The 23363-nt window shown below is 37.3% G+C and overlaps 1 protein-coding gene across 1 annotated transcript; it reads right to left on the bottom strand.

The window, feature by feature from the left end:
- Positions 1 to 10211: 10211 nt before the first annotated feature.
- Positions 10212 to 23121, bottom strand: LOC140146046 (uncharacterized). The gene is made up of 7 exons (XM_072167792.1): positions 22731 to 23121; positions 22274 to 22349; positions 17175 to 17263; positions 16430 to 16679; positions 15125 to 15209; positions 13703 to 13743; positions 10212 to 12911 (listed from the first exon to the last, which is right to left on the bottom strand). Exons 2-7 carry the CDS (start codon positions 22326 to 22328, stop codon positions 12748 to 12750), a joined length of 684 nt encoding a protein of 227 aa, XP_072023893.1. The 5' UTR covers positions 22329 to 22349; positions 22731 to 23121; the 3' UTR covers positions 10212 to 12747.
- Positions 23122 to 23363: the final 242 nt, after the last annotated feature.

Genomic DNA, 23363 nt, shown 5'->3' with positions numbered 1-23363 from the left:
TTATTTTGGACTTGTCTCGTCTTTTAAAAAAGACTAGGCTTAATTGCTACTTAATTCTTCATCTAACATTTAGGGCCTACTAATTCTTTTGGATTTTTGAGGCGTGCACCACTGACCGAAGTCCCTGGTTCATTTGTCTGGTCAATTGAATATATGCCATAGAGCCTTTGATTAGAAAGCACATTTTTATTGTTAACGGGATTGTTGACAAACAAGAATAGCGAAAATTACTCGGAACTGGCTTAAAAATAAAGTTGCATAAAATCACACAGCCACACTTGTCATAAATATGCAATGCCCATTTTGTCCAGGCCCGTTTTATAAATATATGCTTTTATTGTCATTTCACTGTTAAGACCGCTTGTTTTAAACTTGGGGGCGAACTTTTAAAAAACCTTTTGAATATATAGCACAAACAATTCTTATTAGGCCTATCTAGGCTTCTGTAACAATGGCAGCCAGTTGTTTGTTGTCTCTGACATATCCCTGTTTATAGACAAGTTCTTCACATACTTTTAAACATCATTGCTATGAATTTGACCAGCATAAATATTTATGCATGCCATTTCACCCGTTTAACATTCTGAACATAATTTGGTTTATCAATCATATCGGATTTGCTCTTTGTACAGCCCCTCTATAAACGTACATAAAAGTTGACGGATCCCTAACCCATTGAATTTAGCGGGCGCTTGCACAACAGGCTATAAATCTACCTACGTTGGTATCCAAATTCATGTAGAATGGATGTAGCGGAATGAGCTCTAGTGAGTGCACGGTACTCTCCAGGGTCCAGGCTTACTGGTACGCACGGAAAACGGGGAGTACCCAAACAAAAAGGGAGTATTAATAAAAATTCCTTTAAAAAAGGAATGGGGCGCCCAAATTATGTGAGCTTGGACGTGATATGGTGAATTCCATGGCATGGTGTTTAGATTTGGTCCCGGGGATTTGGTATCATAATGATTTTTTCTAGGGAAGAGTAGAAGATGATCAAATGCAAGACAAATGTGTTTGATTGGGGAAGGTGTATCACAGGACCGTTTTGGATGAAATAAATTGAATTGGAATGAAGCTGTCGTGTCAATTTGCGATTATGTGGGGTGGGGAGTTCAATTTTGGGGCATATTGTAGTGATGATATTGCTTTGGATATTGAATATTGTTGAATTTCGTTATACAGGGGGTATATGATGGATAGTATAGAAGAGGATCTACCTATGTTGACCAAAAGAAAAGTTTTTATGAATGTATAACGTCTGTGATACATATACATCATAACGTCTGTGATACATATACATCATCTACTTGCTAATACACTGAAAATCTAATAGAGATGAAGGATAAAAGACAATTACAGAACATTCATTCTTCAAAAGTAGCTATATGGGTATACAATGTTTACAAGATAAGAACGTTAATGTTTTGTACATGAACGTAACATCTTTGATACATAGTTGTTAACACACTGAAAATCTGACTAGAGATTTACAATTTGATGATATCCAAAAGAATACTTACTAACTTAGCATTGAAGAATTAAAATAATTACAGAACTTTCATTTGTTAACATACACGTAGCAATGATTAACAATGTTGAAAATACAAACGTAACGTTTTGTTCATAAACATAACATCCTCGACACATCTAGGATCCGCATAATTTGTTGATTAATGTCATAAACAGTCACAAAAGATTTATGGTCTGATCATTTTTATCATTTTAAGGGGACCCGATATTGCATTTGGAAGAACCAGGCTTTTCAATTACTATCAAAACTGCTGGGTACCAAACTTTTTGATACAGCTTGTATAGTAATTTGTTCTAATTTCCATGCAAAAGGAGCCAGTTGTTTCATCCTTAAAACAAATAGGCTACACCATAATTTCTTACCCCATGCAGATAGATAAGACCTTGGTAAGATAAGCGTGTTAATTGTTATGTCACTATCACTATCTTGATCTTGATAAGATGCCTGACTTTGAAACTTTGGGTACAAAAACTCATACTCTGCAAGTTAGGTCAAATTTTGCACTATGATTGTTTATTTGAGCTTATTGGACTATGCCATTCAGATTAGGCTATTGTAATCCAAAGTGTTGGTCACCGTCTATCTGGTTCTAAGAGGCGGTAAACTGGTTACAAAGGTCAAAGTGGTTACAAAGGTCAAAGGTCTCGATTTATTTGGTGTTTTTACAAATCCATTAATTTTGTCTTTTAAACAAAGAATATACGCACACCATTTTATCCTGTGCATAACAGAAAACAATAATAAAATAAAATCCAAGCATATTGTGGATTTATTTCTGAGCAAGGGCATAATTTTAGCAAAATAGCACAACAATTGCGGAGTAAATCTAGTAAGACTGAAATTAGAAGCTACTCACAAGTACATGCCAATATTGTGGGACGCCTCCGTAGAGGGCGCCCCAAAAACAAAAAGGGAGTATTATTTTAATAAAAAACCTTTAAAAAGGATGTACCGGACAGGAATGATTTCATGTGAAGATTATATAAGAAAAAGTAGATCACAGTGATTCCTTTACAATGTACCCATTGCCAATAACTCATCCAAGTTTGTGCCATCAATTCACCTATACACCTTTTATAACATTCCAGAAATATTTGTTTTATTGTATTTTCTTTTTTTAAATATAAATATACAGTAAAAATAATTTTTAAGTGTAAAGATTGTTGTTCTTTGAACATTTTGAGCCAAGTTTCATTTGTTGCTATTCTTTCAACATCAGTCTTTACGTTGTTACATAAATTTGAAAAAAGATGGAATCGATTCCAAACATTTGGTACCAAATGTGATCCCTTCTACATCCTCAAGAATTTCGGAAGCTAATTCATTGGCGATTTTGCCCAATAGTTTATGTTACACTCTGTTTTGTATTCTCTCTCACACTATACTTACGTCAAAACTGTCTATATATAGTATAATTGTGATTGCACAAATGAAATTTGTAAAAGCAAACAACATTCGCATCTTTTAGTATAGATTAATTCATAACAATCTGGTTTGAAAATTTAAACACACAGAATGTTAAACACTATATCAAGAATAATTATTTTTGGAATATATAAACAACAAATATATTATAGGCCTACATAAACTGAAACCCAAAGCTATTGTATTAATTTTGTTTATAGCATGGTTAAAGACTAGTGATATAAACGTAGGAACATAATTCGTTACATCTGCACCAAAGCTACATTTTACTGATTTCTGATTTTTCTGTATATCATCATAATATTATAGACAAAAATATATGAAGTTAATCAACTTATCCAAAAGAAGGTAATTGTTTATCATGTGTGCAAATAGCTTTTGATACCAGACTTTTGATTAAGGGCATAACATACACCCTCTTCTATCCTAACATATTATTATTATCATGTGAAACTCCTAAATGTAGAACCAATTGTCCTGCCAATTATTCTCTATCTCCCACCAACTGCCAATTAATTTTCATGTGTAAGTTTTATGACATCAAAACATTTTCATTAACCTATAGCAAGATCGCTGCTAGATAACCTTGACCCTGCTTGAAAAGCACTATGACATGATGACCACACACTGACACATTTACTGAGTATTTTATTGTCCCCTGCACTTTATACTCTAATAAGGTCAATGTGCATGGTAAGAGGACCAGCGAATTTGCACAATTTTCAATTTAGAAAGAAAGTTCCTAAAATATATACTGATTTTACCTTAGTCATGCAAAATCAACACAAAACTTCTGCTTTCTTCACACACCAATTTTGGTATTTCTATTTGCTATGACAACTTGATCATTTTTTGACAATATTTTCTGTTTTATTCATAAACTATCAAATAGAAAGTTAGAAACAACAACAAACTTCAACCAATTAATAAGTACCCTGGCCAGCTTTGCTGGCCCCGGTACAAAAAGGGAGAAACTATTTAAAATGGGAACCTATTTGTGAAAAGCAGGAGGAATGTTAAAGGGATTATTTGTAAAAGGGGGAACTATTTACAAAATGGGTAAAAATAAAAAGGGATATTATAATTCGAAAACGGGGAAACTATTTGAAAAGGGGGAAATTAAAAAAGGGGGAAACTATTTGAAAAGGGGGGATTCGAAAAGGGGGAAACGATATGAAAAGGGGAAAGTCGAAAAGGGGAAACTATTTGAAAAGGGGAAAGTCGAAAAGGGGGAAACTATTTGAAAAGGGGTAACTTGTCGTCGAAAGGGGGGGAAACTATTTGAAAAGGGGGAAAGTCGAAAAGGGGGAAACTATTTGAAAACGGGGAAAGTTAAAAAGGGGGAAATATTTGAAAAAGGGGGAAAGCATTTCGCAAAAAGGGGGAAAACTAAAAATTGGGGATATGAATTATAAAAGGGGGAGTTTGGCGGAGATCAGACACCGTAAAATATCATTCATTTATCTATATTTGTCCATTTTATTTATTTATTTATGTATGTATTTGTTTATTTCACCAGTTTGAAGAAAAAAAATGGTTAAAAACTTTGAAAAACAATGACTTCATATCAAGTTGCCACATTTACTTATTTCATTTCAAGTTCATTTTTCAGACGCCGGAAACGAAGTACCGTACCCACATTAGGGTGTAACCCCAAGCCAAAAGGTGTGGTCAACAGGAGCATTTTATTTTGCGACTTTTTAGTCATAATTATAGGCCTACATTGTATGTATGATGTATAGCCTCTGTCAAACTTTGACGGGTGACTCAGTCGGGCCTACCGTCCATAGGAATGATCACGAAGAATAACCAGTGGCGGCACTAGGGGCCGATATTTGCATTGCCAACCCCCCCCCCCCCCAGTTTGCCCCCTCCCTCAGTTTTAAGCAACCCCAACATACACAATTTCCACTTTTGGGGGAAAGTTTGTGCAAAATTGGTTGATTCCCCCCCCCCTCCCAATTCCTCCCGCCCCGAAAAAAGTTCCTGGTACCGCCACTGTAAACGGTGTTGGGCCAGTACCGGTAGCCATGAATTTGCACCCCCCCGGCACTCATTTTTAGAAGTAACGGTATGTGCCTGTCTTTTGAAGTCGACTATACCCGATGACCCCCCCTTTCTTTTAAAGTCATACCCGATGACCCCCTTTTTTTTAGTTGCGGCTACCCAATGACCTCCTTTTTTTGGTTGCGGCTACCCAATGACCCCCTTTTTTCTAGATTTTCTAGAATAGCATCATCAAAATGCCAAAAAATAATGCCGAAACTTTCAAAATTTTGCTTCATTTGTTCAAAATTTTCTACCCGATGACCCTTTTTTAAATCTTATACTCAATGACCCCTTTTTTCATTATATAATACCCAATGACCCCCTTTTTTATTTTGTTTATACCCAATGACCCCCTATTTTAAAATAACGCTTAATACTTTGCGACGCCTGTAGGTATATACCCGTCACTTCTAAAGTTGAGTGCCCCCCCGGATTTGCCCTTTCTTGGTCGGCGGAGGGCGGGGGTCAAAATAAAAATTTCAGCGGTAAAGACAAAACAAAATCCCGGTTGTATCATTTTGACTCGGTATTATCGGTGGAATATACACACATTATATTTATATGCCTACCGGTTTTTTACTAAGAAACTGTAGGCCTACATGTAAAGTCTTCCAAAAAGGGCTTCATCGTTACAGTGGGTGCGTGTCCTGCGCGAAGCGCGCAAAATTTGGTATTTTACACTATCTTTGCCCATAATTGAGGTGAATTTTGGTGGGAAACGGGTTCCTTGGATCTAACAGTGATCTTTTCCTTTGATCCTTTTTCCTGTGATTTCCTTTGCTTACCCGATTTTCTCTTTCATTTTTGTCAGGCGGTACACTCTGCTCCACCGCTGGCTACGCTAGTAGTGATTTTCTTTGAGGGCCGAGAGGGGTGGAAACTAGGCGGGAAAGATCAATATGGTCAAATTTGAGCAACAACAGGGGGTAGGAACGGTAAAAATGTTGTTTCCACAGAGTGAGCTGCCCCCTCCGCTATCCCCTTCCCCCTTTCAACTCTCATTTTGAATTTCGAGGCTTTTGTCAGGAACGTGTGATGTTATGATGTTAAACATAAAATGAGGATTAATTTGGAGTAGTGGACGTGTAGCGGAAATCTCCACTTGGTGCTGAGGATTTTAGTGCATGACATGTATGCATCAAGGGCAGGGAGGGGGTTGCCCACTATAATATATAACCTTATATTTAGTGTGTTTTAATAGCATCAAGTGTATTAATGCCAGGAACTTATTAATTACTGGTTGCAACTTACAAGCAATTAGGAAAGTGTCAATTGATCCGATATGTCAAATTAGGGAATTTGTGATGAAACTGATTGGATGTACCCTATAGATTATAAAAATATGACAATCTAGAGTCTATGTCTAGAGTAGGCCTATTGGGTTCAAGTTCAAGAGAGTCTTAGTTGGGTTTGATCACAGATCCGTGATCTGTGGTTTGATGGCTGTAAACTTCAAATTGTCGGGAAATTGGTGTGCATATTGGCAAGTGAAACAATTAATTATAAAATGACTCTAAAGATGATCCACCGGCACCAATTATTTATTATTGAAATGTTTTATAGTTAGATAAATGTATTGCTTTTTGAAATAGTAAGCAAATAAATAAGTATAAAATGATGGAAATTATTGAGTTTTTATATATTTTTCTGTTTGTTTAATTGTTCATTTCCTTCTTTTTTTTTTTGTTTTCGGGTCTTTTATCTGCTGCTGATGTTGTTTTTTTGTCGTTCAGCTTATATGGCAAGCCATAGTCATACTAGATGTAGACCTTGTAAAACACTGATGCAAGTTTTGGCCGCTTCGGCCGCCTATAATTAGGCTCCTCGAGTTTCGAGTATCCAGTTTCGAGTTTCGAGCATGAGTTTCAAGTTTCGAGTTTCGAGTATCCCGTTTCGAATATCCAGTTTCGAGTTTCAAGTATCCAATTTCGAGTATCCAGTTTCGAGTTTCGAGTATCCAGTTTCGAGTATCCAGTTTTGAGTATCGAGTTTTGAGTTTTGAGTCATAGAGTTTTGAGTTTCTAGTATCGAGTTTCCAATATCCAGTTTCGAGTTTTGAGTATGAGTTTTAAGTTTCGAGTTTCGAGTATCCAGTTTCGAGTTTCAAGTATCCAGTTTCGAGTTTCGAGTATCGAGTTTTGAGTTTCTAATATCGAGTTTCCAATATCCAATTTCGAGTTTTGAGTAGTGACTTTTAAGTTTCGAGTTTCGAGCAGGGACGGATTTAAGCAGTGGCCCGGTGGCCCGGGGCCAGTGGATTTTGCGTCGGGCCAGTAAACTTCCAACAATGCTGGCCCGGCGGGCCACTAGATTTTTTTGACTGATATAACACTTACGAGACAAGATATCAGTGATGGTCATATTTACACAATTTTCTGCTCTGCCTGTCACTTGAAATTTATATCTTTATTCAATGATGTTTTTTTTGTATAATATTTATATTCTTATTCTTGCGTTGCTAGCAACTTGGAAATATACAGCCACTTTTTACAATGATAGCAGGCCTATGTACTACTTAGCTCCAATTCCATGCGCTACATAATTATATCTGATGATGATAGCGATACTGCAAATACCGCCTAGTTTGAAACTTTTGGAACTAAAAAAGGCAGGACTACTGACTGAACTTGTGTTAGTGACTACACTCTCTACATTGAGTACCGGTACATTCAGTACAAAACAAATTAAAATGTTAAGGTTTGCTTGACTTTAAGGGCTCGGATAGTGATGTTTCAACATATTTTTTGTGGGACCTGAGAGCACATCAGACATTTCGAATTGCATTTTGAAAACGAGGAATATCAAATAATTTTGATATTTGCGATATGATAGTCCACATTGTATATGATGATAAATGATTAAAAATTGATATAGATTTTTCCCCAAAAGCACCGACAAAAAAGTTGGGTTTTTTTTTATGCAGTAGAACATATTGAAAAAGCTGGGCCAGTAAATTTATTGCAGGGCCACTAGATTTGCCATTTCACTGGCCCGGAGGGCCAGTAGAAAATTGAAACCTAAGTCTGTCCCTGGTTTCGAGTATCCAATTTCGAGTATCCAGTTTCGAGTATCCAGTTTCGAGTTTCGAGTATCCAATTTCGAGTATCCAGTTTCGAGTTACAAGTATCCAGTTTCGAGTTTCGAGTTCCGAGTTGCAAAGCTGTAACATCCTTTAGTGCAACACTAGATCCGGGACAACATATATTGTCATTATACAAGAAACAAACCTTTCTAAGCCTATAACTCTCTTTACGTTAATGTTTCAAAATAATGGTTTTATAAAATAAAAATGTATCTTACGGATAGCTTGGTTGTCACCGCATAAGCGCATGTTTTTGGGTAGATTTTCTTTCTGCCATAGTTGATTTCTGTTAAATAAAAAATGTGTTATTAATTATGATGAACGCATTTAGTTTAACTCAAAATTATACAGATGTTTATCATAAGTTAAGTATTCAATAAATAGGTTTATATAAATAGTGACAGTAAGAGTAAAGTAGGGCTAAACTAGTATTGTTTATGCAGGATAAACATTACTAGTTATAGGCCTACTTTACTAGCTTTTACTCTAGTCTACTTACTGTCACTATTTATATAAACCTATTTTAGATTGTACTTGGGAGTGCCCTTTCCTTTAATCCTTGCTCTTTTTCTTCATTCTGTTTCATACGGGCCATGTTGCGCCGACTGCACGTATAACTTTTTAGCTTGGCTTGGCTTGATGATTATAAGTCTGGTCTCATCAGGACCCAAGTACAAACAAACAAAGGACATAGCTTATCATTTTCTTTTATTTTTATTATCTTATTTGATTTTACATGATAACCTGTAATCAAGCATGTTAAACAAATGTTAAAGATTTCATAAATTTCATTTTCTATAGAGGGTGAACTTAAATCAGCCCTGAACTTCTTAACCGGCCCAAACGTAGTCTTCGTTATCATAAAAGCAAACTCTTCTTATAGATAGAGGGCAGAGTTTCAAATTACTAGGAACACCCTGAGGAACACCAGGCCTGAGGAACACAGGACTCGGCAACCATGCAGTCTCACAATAGTGTGCCCTCTATTGAATATAGTTAAATGCCAATAAGGGATGGGCTATGAACGTTTGGACAGTATTTATTGTGGGACATTAGAGCACATCAGACATATCGAATTGTATTCTGAATACGAAGAATGTCCTTCTGATAACAAATAATTTTGATTTTTTGAAATTCGCAATGTAATACACATTTTATGGCAAATGATTAAAAATTGATATTTTTAATATTTAAGGGGGTACTACACCCCTGTAGTAAATTTGTGACTATTTTTGCATTTTTATCAAAAAATAATAATACACTGGTAACCAAAGTTATGTATATTATTGGGGCAAGGATTCCAATTACTACACTGAAATTTCAGTGACTTACGACAAGCGGTTCAGTATATAGGATAGGAAATGAGGTACATCCTAGCGGTACCTTATTTCTTATCATAAATAACGAACCGCTTGTCTTAGGTCACTGAAATTCCAGTGTAGTAATTGCATTCCTTGCCCCTATAATATACATAACTTTTGTTACCAGTATGTTATTAGTTTTTGAGAAAAATACAAAACAGACACAAATTTATCGAGGGGTGTAGTACCCCCTTAACAGTACTCGAAGTAAACTTTATAAATCTGATGATTTGTACTTAAAGTGTATGTAGATGGGATGAAAAGCCGACGATCAATTGAAAATTTGACCTTTCGTATTGAAGATATGGATTTTTTTTCCCAAAACACCACAACAAAAATCAAGTCTTTTGGGAGAAAAATCCATATCTTCAATATGAAAGGTCAACATTTTCAATTGATCTTCGGCTTTTCCTCCCAGCTACATACACTTTAAGAATATAACTTTATATTTATAAAATTTACTTCGAGGACTGTTATATATCAAAAATGTGAAAAATGTTAAATTTTTGTAATTTGTCATAAAATTTGTATTATATCGTGATTTTCAAAAAATGAACATTATTTGATATCAGAAAGACATTCTTCGTATTCAGAATGCAATTCGATATGTCTGATGTGCTCTCATGTCCCACTTTGAAAAAATACTGTCGAAACGGTCAAAACGCTCATTCCAGATCAAAAATGATGCACCTTGCTTTCATCCCCCGGCGGGGTTCTCCCTGGTTGAAGGTATACGGGGATGTGCCACGGTTTTGGGGTATCTTTTCAGTGATTTTGGCATAGGCCCCTATCGATGGGTGGGTTTTAAATTTCCTAAAACCTTAATATTTATCCCTTCAAAAAACGTTCTCACGACACTGTGTATGTTATCACAACGTTTAAAACACGTTTTAACAAAACCTTTGCTGGGACAATAATTACTAACGGCAGAAATTCACACTACATGACTGTAGTCAAATCATTGTAAATAATTGCATGAAACGCTAGAAAACTATCACAAGAATTTCTTCATGTTCTTAGATCAAACAAGAAATGCCTTTAAAAAGACAACACCATGGATGAAATTCATGTTTCATAATTTTACATTGACAAGTACTTGGAATGCTAGTAATTTTTTGTGTGTACCACATGCACAACTAACCGGGTTGGAAATGTTGTTACCACGAATACCACCAATGACATACTATAAACTAAATTGAAAAATGTGTGTTAAATAGGTAGCCTACATTTAATTTAAACTTAATTTATACTTGTACAAACAAAGGGATCAATGGAAATCACACCCACCGAGTTTCGCATCAATCCAACAATCTATATTCAGACAACTTTGTGACTACGTTTTATGACATGACTTTGAACATTCTGACAATCCAACAATATATACTTATTCCACCTCAGGCTCAGATGACCTTTAACAATTATAATCAAAAAGACTGACTACTCGATCCCAGGGGTTCCCTGGCTCAATTCAATCTTTATTTTCTGAATGTGTTGATTATAATTGTTACTACTAACTGCCCAGTTGCTCTACCAACATGTATAAAACCAAAGCAACTATCTACCCCAATTACTGGTATTTAACCCCCCCCCCCCTAGTGTCACTCCCAACATCAATTAGTGATGGTATAAACTAATAGCTAACAGTGCAGGTGCCTGGGCACCTTATACCCAGCTTGGTTCCTGTCTTGTCAGATAATTGCTCATTATAATTGTTGAATTAGTAGTCACTTGTTGACAGCTTATCAGTAGCCTGGATCAGCAGGGGTGCATTTATATCATTTTAGGTAGAGCAATTGTTCAAAATATTTAATGTCAAATGGTTCCTAAAAACCTTATTTGTGAATGGATTTTTATTGTTGACAAAACAAAATGTATGTTTTTAAACATACATTTTGTTTTGTCAATTATTCCATTAACAGCAATTTCCTAAGTTTCCATCCATAAATAATCACAGAGTATCATCTGTTTACAAAATAAGTGTTTATTTTCAGATTTCCAATTAACCATTATCAGTAGAGCTGGTAGGGCCTTGCTAGACCTTGCTAATAGTTATAGTCAGAAACAGGTATGTTGTCCTGTAGTCCCTGGCAACCCAGTCTGCTTGTGGTTCACTCGCAAACATACACGACAGAAACCGGCTGTGAAGGAGCCTAATGCACGTAAACAACTTCCTTATAACATGTATAATAAAATCCGATTTTGAGTATAATAAAGAAAGTCATGCATATCCAAAATGAAGCAATTACCTATTGCTAACTTGGTAAAATGCATACTTGTAGCCCAATCTTGTACATCATAGCACCCAGTTTTGGTTTGTGGTTTCGAAATGTTGCAATTAAAGGGGCATTTCGTGATCCACAGCCTCATCCCCACACTTTTCCCAAAAAAAGTTGAGATTTTTACACCACTAGATACCTCTGGCTACATAATGTTTATGTACCAAATATTTCTTGCAGATTAATTCGTTTAGCAAAAATATCGCCAAATTTGATTTTCGTTCTGGTGCACCAGAACGAAATTACAACACATTGTCTATGGAGCAGTGCAATATACATAATCATGCATAACTCGCAAACGCCAAATCGGAAACAACTGAAATTTTGGAAGTAAGCTTTATTCGTGGATATCTACTGAAAAATGTCATAAAAAGAGGATGCTAGGATCACGAAATACTCCTTTAAACATTAGTTCTTTCAAATATGAAACGCTAAAGATACAGCAAACTTTCTATGATAGAGATTGGACCCAAGACAAAGTACACCCAAATTAAGTGTCAATTCAGAATTATGCACCATGGTGGAAAATTTGTCATGGCGCAATGAGTTCCGTTTCAAATACTGAGGCAACACGCGCTTCCCAACGTGCGTCATGATGCGTGCCAAAGATAACAATGGCGTGCTGGAGTGGTCTCCATTAGTCTCCATACATTATAGTTTTACTACATTTCAGTGGCGTAGATTCCTTTTTGACATGGGGGATGGGGTTGGAAACGATTATAAATCCAGCACATAATAAGTTTATGGTGCAAATTCGATTCGTGTGAAGCGCGCGAGAAATTTAGCCATATTGAAGCCAAACTGATCAAAATATTCAGTGCAAAAGTGGAATAAATTCGCGCGAAGCGGGAAAAAATTTGCACTTTCGGGGATAAAAAGACCAAATATGAGCTGGTCAGACACTCACATACAGGTGTCAACATGGGGGATGATTGTATGGCCCACCCCCTGGCAAAATATTGGGGGATATCTCCCCATTCCCCCCGGGATTTACGCCTATGCTACATTTCCATTGAAATTAAATCATTCGGATGTCTTCAGTGTATCCAGCTTTATGCAAGTATTCATCCTCATCATCATCTCTGTTAATGCCGCAATGATGGAAAAAAGACAGGTTATGGCGATCAAATACACCAGGATACCGGCAATCGTACCGCTTACGTCAGGCCGTTTGACGACTTCTGGCGCTGGAAACATAACAAAACACGATAGTGAGTAAGCTAATTTGACAACTTATATTATTTTAACATTTTTATCGTGACGTATACCCTAAATTTGTTTGCCAAAATAACTTTCCGTCCCAGCCTTTTTGTTAAGGTGGGTCAGAACGGAATATTACCTATAATAGCGGTATTTGCACTTAAATATTGAGATACATAAGAGGAATGATATCGGTTGTATAAAGGAGATTTGATGTAGGCCTACAGTGATATGCAAGGAGTGTAAAGAAGGTTTGATGTAGGCCTACAGTGATATGTAAGGTGTGTAATTTCCGCCCCATGTGCATGATTTTTCATGAGCATTGATGAGAGGGTGAAAATGCCCGTTTGTTGTGGCCTTAAGGGGTGGGGTATGAACCTTTGGACAGTATTTATTGTGGGATATTAGAGCACATCGGACATATCGAATTGCATTCTGAATACGAAGAATGTCCTTCTGATATCAAATAATTTTGATTTTTTGAAATTCGCAATGTAATACACATTTGAGGCCTATAGCAAATGATTAGAAATTGATATTTTTGATATTTAACAGCATAACGCAAAGTAAACTTTATAAATCTTTCCCTTTTATGTTAGCATTTTGAGTAAAAAATAACAACATTTTTAAAGTGGTTAAGGTTTTAACAGTTACGTAAATCCACTCAATTGATACAGTTGATCGTTTTTCAGTGTTATTTCCTTTTTAATTTTGTGAAACAAATGAATGCACATTCAAAATTTTAAATGACCAAGATAATTTTTTAAGTCTTACTTACGTAGCGTTTTGCATTGCGCTCCGCTGAATCCATACACGCATCTGCAAAAGAAAAAGTATTCAAAATAATAAGTACATTTTTATCTTTTTATGTATCGTAATATCCGAAATCTCAGCTAGATAGTTACTTGGCAAATTAACTTTGCATAATCTGCATCTTTGGACTCGCTTTCAGTTTTCCACTTTGCTAACTCCGACCGAATTGGAGTTAGCAGATCCGCACGTCGCCAACAGCAACGAAATGGTCAATTATACGAAAAAGGTGGATAGGCCTAAATCTTAATCTGTTTCAATCGATTCATTTTAGGAGGAGAAGCTGCATGTGGAAAATGCACTCTACTTGTGTCTATTGTCAAATTTGTTTGATTTATAAAACAACGTGGGCGATGGGGTATGAACGTTTGGACAGTATTTATTGTGGGACATTAGAGCACATCAGACATATCGAATTGCATTCTGAATACGAAGAATGAAGGTTTTTTGAAATTCGCAATGTAATACACATTTTAAGGCAAATCATTAAAATTGATATTTTTGATATTTAACAGTACTCGAAGTAAACTTTATAAATCTGATGATTTATACTTAAAGTGTATGTAGGTGGGATGAAAAGCCGACGATCAATTGAAAATTTTGACCTTTCGAATTGAAGATATGGATTTTTTTCCAAAACACAAAAAAAAAATTAGGTCTTTTGGGGAAAAAATCCATATGAAAGGTCAAAATTTCCAATTGATCGTCGGCTTTTCCTCCCAGCTACATACACTTTTAGAATATATCATTAGATTTATCAAATTTACTTCGAGGACTGTTATATATCAAAAATGTGAAAAATATCAAATTTGAATAATGTGTCATAAAATTTGTATTATAGGCCTATCGTGAATTTCACAAAATGAAAATTATTTGATATCAGAAAGACATTCTTCGCATTCAGAATGCAATTCGATACGTCTGATGTGCTCTCATGTCCCACAAAAAATACTGTCAAACGCTCATTCCAGATCCTAACGATATAGACCTAGGCCTAAGTGGTGCATGGTCAGGCTGTCAGGCCCTGTGCATGGTGGTGTTTTTCAGTAGTGGCATGGCTGCTAGCTGCCGGAGTTGCTGAGGCTGGGGTGTCGGCGGTAGTAGGCCTAGGCCTATACATTGGTTTAGGAACCGGGGTGGGGGCTTGGGGGGGGGGGGGCTCAGCCTCCTCAATAATTTTGGTGTTGGGCCTAGAATACCTTTCAGCCCCCCCCCCTCCCCCCAATAATCCTAGGTGAAGTAAAAAAAATTGTGAGAAAATAGAGGGAAATGGGTGTTTGAGACCTATCCTAGGCCTATTTTGCAAAATTATATATTTGAACGTTTCTGTGATTGAATTTTAGACCATGCAGGATAGGTGAATTACTTGGTGCTACCGTGACACACGTACCTGCAATAAGGTAAGTGATCAGTCATGTTCAGCTCACATCGCCCTTTATTTTTACACGGATGGTGCGAAGAACACTGGAATGGTTCTGGGGAAGATAATTATACAGAAAATCATATTAATTTTATTTACAAAATGCTGTCAGATTTGTTGAATATTGCTTCAAAGCTCAAAATCTGAAGTCTTATTAATTATCGACCATGACGTGGATGACGAGTCGACTTTCCTTCCCTGTCGCTGGCCCTCCCTACGTCATGAAGCGTGATTTGCTCAATTCTGTCACTTTTGGCATGTTTATCCCCTTTTCTCGTATATAGTAAAAATGTTCTTTTTCAGATCCAAATAATCTGATAATCACCCAGAAATATTTTATTTCCTATCAGGAATCTTGTGGTGTCTCTATGTTTGATGAAACGGCAACTCTTTCAGTGGCGTAATAGGGTGGTGGAGGGGGAAACGTGCCCCGGGCGTCACCCTTATAGGGGCGCCAAACTGACCAATTCAGCATCGATTCTGCGCCCCTCCAAGCGATGAAAGTCAAAATGTTCACACAAAATCAATTGAAAGAACATTTTAAGACCGATATTCAACTTCTAGTAACCAAAATTAATTAGTGGTAGGCCTTATTTGTCCACTACTTTGGGACTTTGTGACTACTTTGTGAAAAGGGCAGTTTTTGTCTTCAATTTGAGCTCATTCATCCCTGAAGTCACGGACATCTTTCATTTTCACACAACACTTAGAAAACAGTCATATATAATTATGTTAAAGTTAGTTTTATTGGTACAAAACTAAACCTTACACTGTTATGACGACATGTTGTCAGGGGGACTTATTTCTTGTGATGTGTTTAGTGCTCCATCGCCAACACCTAACTCTAATCCTCATCTCTTTGGCCGGGTAGAGGCAGTTACCGTAAAACCTCGTCTACAAGCATATAATTATAGTATTTTTGATGAAAGCTCAGTCTTACAATAATACTTGTTCGTATATGCTTGGATCTGTCATTTATTTGCTCAAACTCCATAATGGCACTTGGATTAATTTAGCTTTCATCAGAAGCACTCTATAGGCATATGCTTGTAGACGAGGTTTTACGGTATTCGAAAGCATTGCCGAATGTTTTATGAAAAGCAAATACCGGCTCGTGACCCACAATCCGGATTCGTGACCCACAACCACCCCTTACAATCATACTGACTACCCATCGTAGTCTACCCTTAAATGATCTCAGCTGCAGTCACGCATCTCTTTGTATGTTGGCGTCATTTGTTTCCTACGTTATACCATCTTTCAAAATGCCCTCACCTTCGACAGAGAATGTGGTTTCACTAACTTCTAATACAAAGCCTTCCAGCGTAACAAAACCAGAACTTTCGACCAAAATGTCTCTTAGTTGAACTGCTGTCACTTTCTCAGTAGAATTTGTCACGCTGACGTCAATACGATATCTACTATTGATATGCTCCATGCCGCTGATGTTATAAGTCAAGTTCGTCACGTAGCAATTATTACATATCTGAATATCGCTTCGACTGTGAATGATCAGCTTTTCAACCTGCACAAAAAAATGAAATAAATAAATAAATAAATAAATGATTGACTGACTGTGCATGGTAGCTCATGGTGGTCGACCGTGTTGTTGTTCGTGTGTCTGTGGTTGTGGTGGTGTTGTTGGTGGTATAGTGATATGATTGACTGACTGTGCATGGTAGCTCATGGTGGTCGACCGTGTTGTTGTTCGTGTGTCTGTGGTTGTGGTGTTGTTGTTGTTGTGCTGGTGGTAGTCACTGCCGGGGTTGGTGGTGGTGGTGTGGTTGTATGGTGGCGGTGTCGTTGTGTCTGTGGTTATGTTGTTGTTGTGGTGGTGGTGGTGGTAGTAGGCCTACTGTCGGTGCATAGTTGTTGTTGTTGATGATGGTGTGATTGTGCATGTGGAGGTGTTGTTGTTGTGTCTGTGGTTGTGTTGTTATTGTTGTTGGTAGTGATGCTATTATGTGCCCGGCTATGTTGCTGATAATTATTGTTGTAGTTTTGAAGAGATGATACTCACATACTCACACGTCAAGTTATGGGCAAGATCCATGGTATCGCTTAAAAATCCCGTAATATTGTATATATGACCAACAAATGGGTCACATCCTGTGGAAGAGATTATAATAGAATACCGTAAAACCCCGTCTACAAGGATATACCCAAGAAACGCCCTCAATAAAATTGGTTGCTTGTTGTATTTGGAGTTTGAGCAAATATATACTGGCACTGGGTGGCTATGCATTCCATCTAAGTATGTTGTAACACCAATCAATTGTATTGACATAATAACGACTGTTTCGTATATCAGGATCGTATAGCTCAATTGATAGAGCGTCAGACTTTGGAACTGAAGACATGCTGAAGAGAGCATGGTCCGGGCACCGGTTCCGTTTTTTTCATTCTCGTTTAATTTTAACTTTTGACATGTTCTTTTTATCTTTCTTCAAATCTACCTTTCTACTTTTAATTTTAGGTGCGTTTTTTTTTTATAGTTTTTTTTATAGTTTTTTTTTTGTAATTTTGTGGTTTTATAGAAACTAGTAAAAGCATTTATTCTAAATAATAGCGAAACCCACGGTTAGACAGATGTGTTGTAACTACTTGTCTGTCCTCGTCTTTGCAATAAAAACCTATGTTGCACCTTTGTGCCATCCCAATTCTTGAGGTAGGGTGCGTTTTTGGCTTAAGCACGATTTTGTTTCTACTTGAAATGAAATCAAAATAAATATTGTTCTGTTGCCACAATTGCAGTTTTTCAATAAAAAAAAATAGATGAGGAATAATAATTATTCCATATTTGAATCTATTGTCCCATCAAGAATAGAGTGTCTTCAAAAACTTCAATCAATTCATCTGACAAAGGAAACTATTCTGGTCATTCAATTTTGTTTCGCTTGCACCTGTTATATCACAGGCGTTGGTAGAGAAGGCACACTTCTCTTGTCTTCACCGAAGTAGTGATGTAAACACTAACATGATTAATTACCATAGCTAGCAATGGACATACACTATTTTTTGTTCCACTTGAACCCATACTATAGGCTATTCGCTGTCGATGTGACGTAATTAATCGGATTAACTACCATAGCAATTGATGAATACAATTTCGAATATATAGCCCTGCACTTCATCGTTCACGTGGCACCTATGCATTAAACCATAGTTGTCAAAGAAATGCTAATCACTCGCCATGTAAGATTAGTATTTATGAAAAGAGTGGTATTCAATCTATGTTTGGTGACATACGCGGGTGATTAGTGCAATCTGCTTGATGGTAGTTATTGCGATTATTACGTCACTTCGACAGCGAATTGTAATATAGACGAATCCAACAAGCCAAGTGATGGTCAGAATTTATTCGGCCATTATACGCTGGTGAAGTTGCGTAATTAATCGGATTAATTACCATAGCAATAGGTGAAAACAATTTTGAACATATCGCGCTGCGCTACAAGCAGGTTACACTCATCACCTGTACTGTGTATGTCTGCAATCATAGATTGAATACAATACTGGTCTTTTCAAAGATCTTACAGGTGCAGCATGATATGGTTCAATGAAGAGGTACCGCCTGAACGTATCAGTGTATAACGCGGTATATTCAAAAATTGTTTTCACCTATTGCTATGGTAGTTAATCCGATTATTACGTAACTTCGCCAGCGTATTGAATAAAACAGGAGGATGTGAGTTCATAAGGGCAATGTCGGGGATAGGTCACAATCGATGTGGAGAGATGAGAGGTCCGACCAACAGCCATAGCGATTCAACTAATTCCAGCGGACGGTCTGTGGCTAGTAAGGAATCGTCTTTGACCACATGCGCAGATCTGTCTCGTCAGGAAGATATTTAATATCCCGAATTTATAATAGGCCTATGCCTACCAGTTCCATCGTATAACCGATCTGCTAGAGAATATTTGTTACCATGTTTAATAAATTCGTATTTATCGTATAATAAAATGTAGCCAAATGTATATTATGTGTCACACGGTTTTCTGCTGAACCACTAGCAGGCTATGTTACCACATCTATGACAATGACAAAGGTGAATTTTGATGATTTTTACGATCGTCCGGATGAGCAAATCACTGAATGGGTCTTTAGTTCCCTCCTCTCCTTATCCTGCCAATATTATATGAATCAAAGAAAAATAAAGAAAAAATAAAATTAAACAAGAAAAAAAGACAAAGAAAAGAAACAATAAAAGAAAAACAATAGAATAAATTAAACTAAATATGAAAAAAAAAAATGATCACGAAAGGAGTCTTTAGAAAATGCAAGAAAATATAAATGAAAAGTTTGAACAATATTTTGTTTGTAAAAGTTTGTGTGACCGTGATGAGGCTCGAACTCACCATCTTCCGATCTAAAGAACCAAAGTCTTATGCCTTGCCAAGTGAGCTATGCTCGTGAGATGCGAAATAAAGATAAAATAATACATTGTATACCTGCTTGTGTCGGTAAATGATTTGCTCAAATTCCATAATGATATAATATTGTGGAGGGCGCTAGCGTGAAATATGCTATCATCACAGTCGCTTCTATTCCTTATAGACGGGTTTCTACGGTATACTGTTTACTTTGCGTTAAAAGCCGATTTGTATGTTTTTGCTTTTGTAATGCCAAGATATTGGTAAAAATGATAGGACATTTAAGGCAAACGATCCCTAAACCTAACCCCTAACCCAGACCCTACCCTAATCCTAACATCTACCAAAACAATCGCCGCAGTGGCGGGCCAGGACTTTTTCAGAGGGAAGGCAACTTTCAAGGAGGTAAAATTTAACGAAAATTGTCAAAAACGGGCTAAAGTATGAGAGCCGAAAAGGCCTAAAAATCTGAAATATCAAGACAGCGAGCATCACACGGGGGTAAGAGGGAGCAAGACCTTCACGAGGGAGACTCCCCCACCCCACACCTTGGCTAAGCATAGCGGGATTTTGGAAGAGCGTCCGTGTCGACATTGGCAATTATTACCGAAATTGCAATAATTTAGGGGTATTTATCGGTCCGGCATGTACATTATCACGTACATAGCGATAGTATCATTTTACTTTTCTCGGCAGTAAAAAGCTGACATTTTGACACGATGCCATCATTTTGTCACACGGTGCTTATATGCGGCAGGATGCCTTTATTCGGCAGGGTGGCATTATTTCGGCAGGGTGCCTATATTCGGCAGGATGCCTTTATTCGGCAGGGTGCCATTATTTCGGCAGGGTGCCTTTATTCGGCAGGATGCCTTTATTCGGCAGGGTGCCATTATTTCGGCAGGGTGCCTTTATTCGGCAGGATGCCTTTATTCGGCAGGGTGCCATTATTTCGGCAGGGTGCCTTTATTCGACAGGATGCCTTTATTTGGCAGGTTGCCATTATTTCGGCAGGGTGCCTTTATTCGGCAGGATGCCTTTATTCGGCAGGGTGCCATTATTTCGGCAGGGTGCCTATATTCGGCAGGATGCCTTTATTCGGCAGGGTGCCATTATTTCGACAGGGTGCCTTTATTCGGCAGGATGCCTTTATTAGGCAGGGTGCCATTATTTCGGCAGGGTGCCTTTATTCGGCAGGGTGCCATTATTTCGGTAGGGTGCCTTTATTCGGCATGATGCCTTTATTCGGCAGGTTGCCATTATTTCGGCAGGGTGCCTTTATTCGGCAGGATGCCTTTATTCGGCAGGGTGTCATTATTTCGGCAGGGTGCCTTTATTCGGCAGGATGCCTTTATTCAGCAGGGTGCCATTATTTCGGCAGGGTGCCTTTATTCGGCAGGATGCCTTTATTTGGCAGGTTGCCATTATTTCGGCAGGGTGCCTTTATTCGGCAGGATGCCTTTATTCGGCAGGGTGCCATTATTTCGGCAGGGTGCCTATATTCGGCAGGATGCCTTTATTCGGCAGGGTGCCATTATTTCGACAGGGTGCCTTTATTCGGCAGGATGCCTTTATTCGGCAGGGTGCCATTATTTCGACAGGGTGCCTTTATTCGGCAGGGTGCCATTATTTCGGTAGGGTGCCTTTATTCGGCATGATGCCTTTATTCGGCAGGGTGCCATTATTTCGGCAGGTTGCCTTTATTCGGCAGGATGCCTTTATTCGGCAGGGTGCCATTATTACGGCAGGTGTGCCTTTATTCTGTCAAAATTTCGGCACGGTTTGATTACTTCGGCACACCATCATTCGGCATATCACTGTTTGCAAACCACTTTTCGGAAGTTCGGATAAATAAAGCCTCAAGTTTGGATTAATAATTCCTTGCGTCTAGGAGATCAATAGAGAATAAAGATTTTTTTTGCCATAAGCCTACTGTTTCACTAGGAAAATTGGCTAAACATAATGTTGCTCACCACTTGAACCAATGGTCCTTGCCTCGCTACGGAGCTTCAATAGATAATAACTACAATGGCTTAGAAATGAAAAACAAGTTCAAGGTTATACGATGTATTGTTGGTCGAAGCAGCAGAAAAAAAGTAGTTCACAGCATCTTGCGAATAGTAGTGAGCTTTAACAAAAATTGCATTGCTCAATTCATAGCGAGCGTGTATATAGAAGAATACAAAATATACTTTCGTAGGTCCTGTGGTTCTTGAGTTATGTTGTAAAAGAGGGCTGAAACAACAACACTTTTGTAAAACGTACATAACTCATTAACAACAATAAATTAAGCAAGTTTTCAAAGTACATGATTTGTACAATGAACTTTTGCAAAACATCAAAGTGTTATTTTTCATTGATTCAGATAGGTAATGAAAATCGATTTTTTTTGGCTGCGTCGACCAACAATACCTCGTATACCCTTAAGCAAACATTCGCTTCATAATCAACATATACTTTTTTTCGAAACTATATATTTAGGCCTACTAATCGACACTGAGACAGCATCGAAATTATATCAACTGGTTCGGCGGCTGAAATACAGTATAGGGTTAACCGTTAGGCTAGCGTCAAACCGTCTTTAAACGTGGGGGACATTAGGCCTGAATTGTCAAAAAAAAGGCTGAAAAGAGCAAAAAATGCATGGGTCATTTTGCCACAAGGTCTGCCGCCTATGGCTTTAACACAAACTATTCACGGATTTTTTTATGACATGTCACATGTGACTCAATCGTCTTGATTTACCTTGAGTTGTTCGATCCAGAGAGGCAACGAAAAATATCATCCAAACTAAATACATCGGTATCAATGAGTAGTTTGTCTGAAATTTAAGAAAATTATAACTATTCATTTATCACTTCGAAAGGAACTTCATGTCTTCATTTTTCAATATTGAGATTTGAATCCTACTAAAAAGAGAAAGAAGTTTTGAAATGAGGCCCTACTGAGAGAAGAATTAGTTCCAGAGACCAGAGATACTATGAAAAAATTGTCCAAGTTTCTCATTATTTTCCTTATTATTGATATGATGGTTTGACGTGCTCATAATCTCAGAACTATTGTGGCCGACATGAAGTACCTTTTGACATGCTCTTACACATATAGGCCTACCATTCACTTAAACACAATAACTTGAGAGAAACAACGAAAAGTGGGGAAGAATGAAATTTATAGACTAAATTTAACAAATATTTGAACTTACCAATTTTTACGCCACGGAATATTCTTCTGTAAGTTTCAACATAAAAGTTCTCGTAATCATTTTGATAATTTAATACATTTCACACTATTAACACGGTATCTATAATACAGCAACTTCTATCGTTGGCAACGGAGCTAGCGGAGCCTATATCACCAATGTTTATAATATTTAATGTGAAGTACAGCCTACCGGCCTCTTCTAATTTCCGTTCCATCAGTCAAGACATAAGAGAAATGTGACATTTCACCTGCACCGTATAATTGAATTATTTTCCGATGCTCTCCATTATCCATTTATTTTAAAGATACAAAACAAAGCTGTATTCCTGTAAAATTGATCCATAGCACGAAGTTTGCATACAACAGCTTTACAGCAGCGGCACAAGATACGAAATGATTAAGGGACCAGGGACACAATTCGACAGACGGTAATAACCATAATATTTATTTTTAAGTAGGTTTAATTTTTTAAAAAGCTATAATATACGGACACTGAGATTACCAGGCAAACGAGCGTGTTTAATTGTTTTAGTATCTTTTTCTTCATACTATAACTTATGCAAACTGTTGCGCTGACACATATGTCAAATTGAAAATACGCATCCCCCCCCCCCAAATTTGCATAAATCGGAAA

This window comes from Amphiura filiformis, chromosome 1 (genome assembly GCF_039555335.1).
Source record: "Amphiura filiformis chromosome 1, Afil_fr2py, whole genome shotgun sequence".
Classification (NCBI taxonomy): domain Eukaryota; kingdom Metazoa; phylum Echinodermata; class Ophiuroidea; order Amphilepidida; family Amphiuridae; genus Amphiura; species Amphiura filiformis.
Note: the sequence above shows the minus strand (reverse complement) of the source record. Positions and strands in the feature narration are given on the sequence as shown.

Excerpts from the sequence above, each read along its gene's own strand:
- LOC140146046 (XM_072167792.1), bottom strand. The coding sequence starts at position 22,328 with ATGTATTTAGTTTGGATGATATTTTTCGTTGCCTCTCTGGATCGAACA. Across the intron at positions 17,264-22,273 it reads TCTGGATCGAACAACTCAAG|GATGTGACCCATTTGTTGGT; the intron begins GTAAATCAAGAC and ends TCTCTTCCACAG. Across the intron at positions 12,912-13,702 it reads AGCGCAATGCAAAACGCTAC|CGCCAGAAGTCGTCAAACGG; the intron begins GTAAGTAAGACT and ends TTATGTTTCCAG.